At 39.4% G+C, this 6000-nt stretch overlaps 1 protein-coding gene across 1 annotated transcript; it reads right to left on the reverse strand.

Moving 5' to 3' along the window:
- Positions 1 to 2324: 2324 nt before the first annotated feature.
- On the reverse strand, positions 2325 to 5797 carry LOC147861255 (serine/threonine-protein kinase AGC1-7-like). Its single transcript, XM_087323604.1, has 2 exons — positions 4966 to 5797; positions 2325 to 4441 (listed from the first exon to the last, which is right to left on the reverse strand). Exons 1-2 carry the CDS (start codon positions 5667 to 5669, stop codon positions 3067 to 3069), a joined length of 2079 nt encoding a protein of 692 aa, XP_087179730.1. The 5' UTR covers positions 5670 to 5797; the 3' UTR covers positions 2325 to 3066.
- Between the last annotated feature and the right edge of the window lie 203 nt (positions 5798 to 6000).

A 6000-nucleotide genomic window follows, 5' to 3' on the forward strand; every position in this document is an offset into this window, starting at 1 on the left:
ATTCCAAAACTACCTTTAAAAAAGTGTCCTCGGGCCAGGCTTTATGTCTTTCTCTTAGAAGTAAATGCAACTCTTTACTAAAGGGGTGGGGGTAATAATGGTAGGACATATTCACAAGACAAATTTTAGTGTGTTTCAATATTAGAAATCTCTTTGTCGAGATAAATATGCAAGTTACAACTTGAAACCTAGTCGAGTAAAGTGTGATTTCTAATGTGAAGGAAACCAGATGGTAATGCCATAGTAAAAAACAATAACAACAACCGAGTGTGTGAAGAATATTTGTTAGGCAAATCAAATTGATTGTGATTGAATTAAGGAAGCCAAAGATTGTGGTAAACATTTGAGAGCAATTGTACTCCTACTTGTTTGTGTGAGTAGTAATAAAAGGGTCCTAATGGATATGAAACGTTATATATTGTTCATATATGTATAAATAATATATGTAACCAACCACACATTACCATGGATGGATTGTTGGAGAGCTTGATGGTTACTAATTAACATATGATTACTGCTCCTTGATCTTCTAACGAAAAGGGGCTAGTCTTCTTTTAACTACGATTAATCTTCTAGTCAAGAAATAAGGTAATGCAAAGCTTAGTCACTAAGGAAAATTGATAGATAAGAACTACATTTCACAAGATCCATAACATGAACATTCATATACAAATATACAATCGCTCCATTCTCCAAGTTCTATAGCATGGAAACTCTAACATTGCAACTAAAAATTGCCACATGCAAAAATTTTGAACACATGAGATGTCCACTGTTTGATAAAGGGTAAGAAAGGTGTATGTGTTTTATTTGGTTGATACCAAACACAAATCCAACAACATACAAGCTACTTGTAAGCCAATATGTCATGTTTGATCAACCATCATGGTACACTTATAAAGTTGGCCACACCAACCACAACCTAGGAAAAACATCAACCATGCCAAATATTGCTTGAACAAGCTGACTCAACCTCAAGCTTGATGAGTAGCTCGAACAAGCCCTTAAGCCTTGACAATAGCAGTAAGCAACAAAACATGGAAAAGTGCCAATTTGACATTGGCAAGGTTACATATAAAGTATGGGAACAAATAATAAAGCTCTAACAAAGAAGAAGCTCAACTCCATCTTTTGACGATGAGTTAGGTGTACCTATTGTAAGGACACCTATCATGAAGAAAGACCTGCGAAAGGATAAGAGAATCCACAACACTCCAATCATGAGAAGACTATGTTGCCCAGTGCCCACTTAAGCTACAATGACTACATGGTACAATGTGTTTACCTTTACGATGAAAGTAGTGTTTATCCCAGAGTCCAAAACCTTAGTGGAATCAGTTTACAAATCCTATACAAACAAAACCGACGAGTGACGAGACGCAAGAACTCTACGACAAGGAAATCCCTTGTTGCCATAGTATGAACCATAGGTGCATTCGCATTCGTCAATGGTTAAATCATTCGTGAAAGAAAAACACCCTCAAAGAATGATAAATACCATACATTTGGATTAACTATTTATTATGAGGTATATAAGCCTAAAAATGAAAAAAAAAACATTAAAAAAATGGGGAAAAAACAAAAACAAAACACAAGAATGTTCGAATAACATTCGTATTCGTTTTCCAACGTAGGAAAACGAATGTTATACTAGACGAACACGAATTTTACGTACTATGGTTGCCACCACATAAGATCATTGGTTGTCAATGGATCTACAGAGAAAAGGATAACTCTAACAACTCCATTAACCAATACAAAGCTTGGCTCATAGCTAAAGGTTATGCACAAAACCACTTCATCAACTATAATGAAACATTTGCTCTTGTGGCAAGTAAAGAAAGATGACAATTACGTGAAGTTGAAACCACACTAGCAACTAGCCTCACGAAAGGGTGTCATAGAATTTCCGAGTTCGCAAAGGAACAACTCAGGCAACTTGATGTGATTCAATTCTCTTACGTACACACTAAACTAAATGTCACCTAGCCCTTTGTGGATCCTAACTCTATATTCCAAAACTAACTTTAAAAAAGTGCCTTGTAGCCAAGCTTTATGTCCTTCTCTAAGAAGTAAATATATCTCTTTACTAAAAGGGAAGGGATTTTTAGCATGTTACAACAATGTAAGGAAACTCGTTCCGAGGATAAATACAGTTCCAAGGATAAATACAGGCTACACCTTGAAAACCAATAGGATGAATGTAATATCCATGAAACAAGATGATAACACACCAGTAGAAACCACTAACAACAACCGAGTGTGTGAAGAATGTCTGCAAGGCAAAGCAATTCGATTGTGATTGAACTAAGGAAGCAAAAGAGTTGTGGTAAACATTACAAAGCAATTGTACTATTCAATGAATGAATGGGTAACAATACAAATGGTTATATTGTCCATACTAGTAGTATTATGAGGAACATTAGTAGTAAAAGGGTCCTAATGGATACATAACATTATATATTATATTTGTATAAGATAATGTACATAACTACCATGGCTAGATTGTTAGAGAGCTTAATAGTTACTGATTAGTAGATGATTAGGGCTCCTTAATCTTCCAAAGCCTACGGTTAGTACTAATTAGCATATGATTAGGGCTCCTCGATTTCTCCAATGGCTAGGTTTAGTCTTCTAATCACTACAATTAATCTTCTAATGATTAGGGTTAATCTTTTGATGACTAGGATTAATCTCCTAATGATTAGGGTTAATTTTAACTGATATATGAACCTCCAATCACTAGGACCAACCTTCTAATTGATGGGATGAAGCTTCTAATCACTGGGATTAACCTTCCAATCCCTGGGATTGACCTTCTAATAACTAAGGTTAATCATCTAATCGCTAGGATTAATATTTTAATCACCAGGATTAGTCTTCTAACCACTAGGATTAATTTTCCAATTACTACATCTGCAGATTCATGAAGCTCGCCATAGCTACATCCACCACTGCAGATTAGAGTTCACCATTTCTGCATTGACCGTCCATCAGTGTATATATGTATAATCTCCCCATAGCTACATCAACCATTGTAGATTAAAGCTCGGCTCACTGAATTAATCAACAGGCTTTCCACAAGGATTTTTGTTGATTGATTAAGTCGAGCTGATCACCAATCCATGGATCTTGATCCTGACTAATGGACATATACTCCAGTAATTCCTCGCGGTGAAGACTATTCATGCAGTATTCCATAGCGCCACAGCTGCTCAGGCTCAACGCAGAAGATGCAGAAGACTGAGTATGAGTCGATGCAGATAAATTGTGTGAGGCTGCGGCAGATGACGAAGAATTACATATTCCGCCCCGATGAATAAGAGCAACCTCATCGATCCATGGCACTGTGTTATTCTGATGGTTGGAAGAATTAGACGAAGAAGAAGACCTGGACATACTGTTATTAGGGTTGAAGCGAATTAGCTGCTGGTTTCTTCTGGCTCTGTCTTCGAATTCTGACAGAGAGTATGGTGGAGGGATGAAAGGAGGCCTCGCCACTTCTGTCAGAAGCTCCCATTGCAGTCCTCTGAAGAATTCATGGCGTTTTATCTCTTCCACCCTTGGCCTCTTACTCGCTTCTTTCACTAATAGCTGTGAAATCAGGTTTTTTGCAGCACTTACTATCCCTGGGAACTCTGCTTCTTTCTCCATTATGTTGTGCAGAGTTTCGTCACTGTTCTTTCCTCTGAATGGCGTGTTTCCATAGATCATCTCGTAGAGAAGAACGCCATAGCTCCACCAATCCATGGCGGCGGTGTGATCTCCTCCTCTCAATACCTCTGGTGCTACATACTCATCTGTTCCCACAAAACAGACGCTCTTCTGCTGCGCCATCTTCTTCTTCTTTTCTGCCATCGTTTTCCGTATATTTAATCCTTCTTTCTTATTCTGTACATCTCTTCTTAACATTCCTCCTCTTCTTCTAATTCTTAGAGCTTCCATTAATTTAGATTCGCAGAATTTCTCAGCTTCAACCACTTCGTCGTCGGCTGTCTCACTCTTCTCCTCATCATCATCGTCTTCTTCTTCCCCTCCTCGATCTTGACCTTGTTCAAACAGAAAACAACCTCCTAAACGCCTCATGCACGCCATGTCTTTAACGACAACTTGCGTCATTAATCCCTTTACAATAGCCAATTCTTGTTCCACAACTACATTTTCTTTTCCAGCAATACTGTCGTTTACTTTATGCTCATGAAACGGCAAATCGATTTTTTCCTTCTTTAACAGTGGTGTGGATGCTGTGCCGCTGGCTTTGTCAGACATCAAAGCTCCGTCACTAGACCTCGACCGCACCAGTTTGAGTGAAAGGTCGAAATCAGTAAGCTTTATATGACCATTCTCTTGGATCAAAATATTCTCCGGCTTCAAGTCTCTATACACAATGCCTGTATTATGAAGCTGCTCTAGAGCTACAAGAACTTCCGCGGCATAGAATCTGCGCAGTGGAGATCAAAGGAAATTACAGATATCTCAGAGTCCACAAATTTACGAAACCGGAGGAAAAAACGTCAAAATACTAGTAACGGTAATCGGGAAACTATGGTTTTTGGTTATGTTGCAGGCAGAGATTGAGAAACAATTTTGACGCAGAAGCTGAGAAGTTCGAAAGAATTGCTCACGAAAAGAGATAAAACGAAGATTTACTGGTAGCTATTGGAGTGGAGGCTGAGGGAGGACATGTTTACACAGTAAGAGAGAAATTTCGGAACAAAAAGAAAGAGGAAGAGAGAACAAGAAAGACAAAACTGAAAAGAATAAGAAACAAACAGGAAAAACTATAGGGTTACAGCATCAGCCACCTGAATGGATAATAATGACTACAGGCTATTACCGTGGAGCTAGAGATTTAAGCGATTGCAGAAAAAACAAATAAGATTTAATCAAGAAGATGAAGATCAAAGACGAAAATTATCCTAAGTTTCTGAAAAATGTGTACTCAATGTGGTCGATCATACGTGCCTTGCAGCCGTTTCTGAAAATCGCTTCTCAGGTTGTTTGTGTTGCAGGATGTGGAGATCACCACCAGAGCAGAAGTCAAGAAGAAGCAGAGAGTGCTTTCCTGATTCGAAATGGCCATGGAGAGTTTGCAAGAAAGGATGGGGACGTAATAAAGACAGTATTTCTTTCTCGTTCCCATCACCACGGTCAGGCAAAAGAGGATGATCATCATAGTGGTCGATTATGTTAAGATCTGCCGCATCGACATGGCTAAGCAGATGATTAATGTCCTGATTCTTCTTCGTCTTCATTTGCATACTCACATTCGATTGATCCATTACCATAACTGGATCGCCGCCCGATGATTCCCTGCAAGAATTGATTTTCAGAGCGAAAGGAGCTCCTGTCTGCTTGGCGATGACGAGAACCACGGTTCCCTTGTTCCCACGGCCAAGAGTAGCAACAGGGCGAAAGCCATGGATACTTGTAGGGATGGAATAATTATGAGCAGGCGCTGAAGTTATTGGTTCTTCTGTGCAGCTTATATTGCCGCTATTAGTGCGAGAAGTAGCAGTCGAGGTCGGGCAGCGGTGGACGACACCGCTAGAAGAATTAACACTGGCTAGTACTTGAGTCGAATTACAGAAAGCTAAGGTTTGCTGCAGAACTTGATCAGGTAATATGGCATCCTCTTCTTCTTGACCTCCTTCTCTGATCATCGCCATCGCTATAGCTAACGCTACTTATAAACGTTTCTGCAGGACGAGGTAGCTATGGGGGATCGAGCTCATGTTTCAGCGATACGCCGTGACAGTCCACTTAATATCGCTCTGAAGAAAATGGCATATGAGCAGGCTCTATTAATTAGAAGAAGCTGAGGATGAAAGTAGATATGTGTCTGCGTACCTGAGGAAACTTTGGCCATCTTCTTCGCCATAGCTCTACTCTTATGTAACACAGAGAATTGAAATGGAAGCAAGAAATTTTTTGCTGCGGAGGAGAGGGAGGTCATATGATCTCACAACACTACGCACAGTTACGAAAGATCTGCCTCAT

Source organism: Azolla caroliniana, unplaced genomic scaffold (genome assembly GCF_043228905.1).
Source record: "Azolla caroliniana isolate FFs.n. ecotype wild unplaced genomic scaffold, voAzoCaro1.0.p SCAF_8, whole genome shotgun sequence".
In the NCBI taxonomy this organism is placed as follows: Eukaryota; Viridiplantae; Streptophyta; class Polypodiopsida; order Salviniales; family Salviniaceae; genus Azolla; species Azolla caroliniana.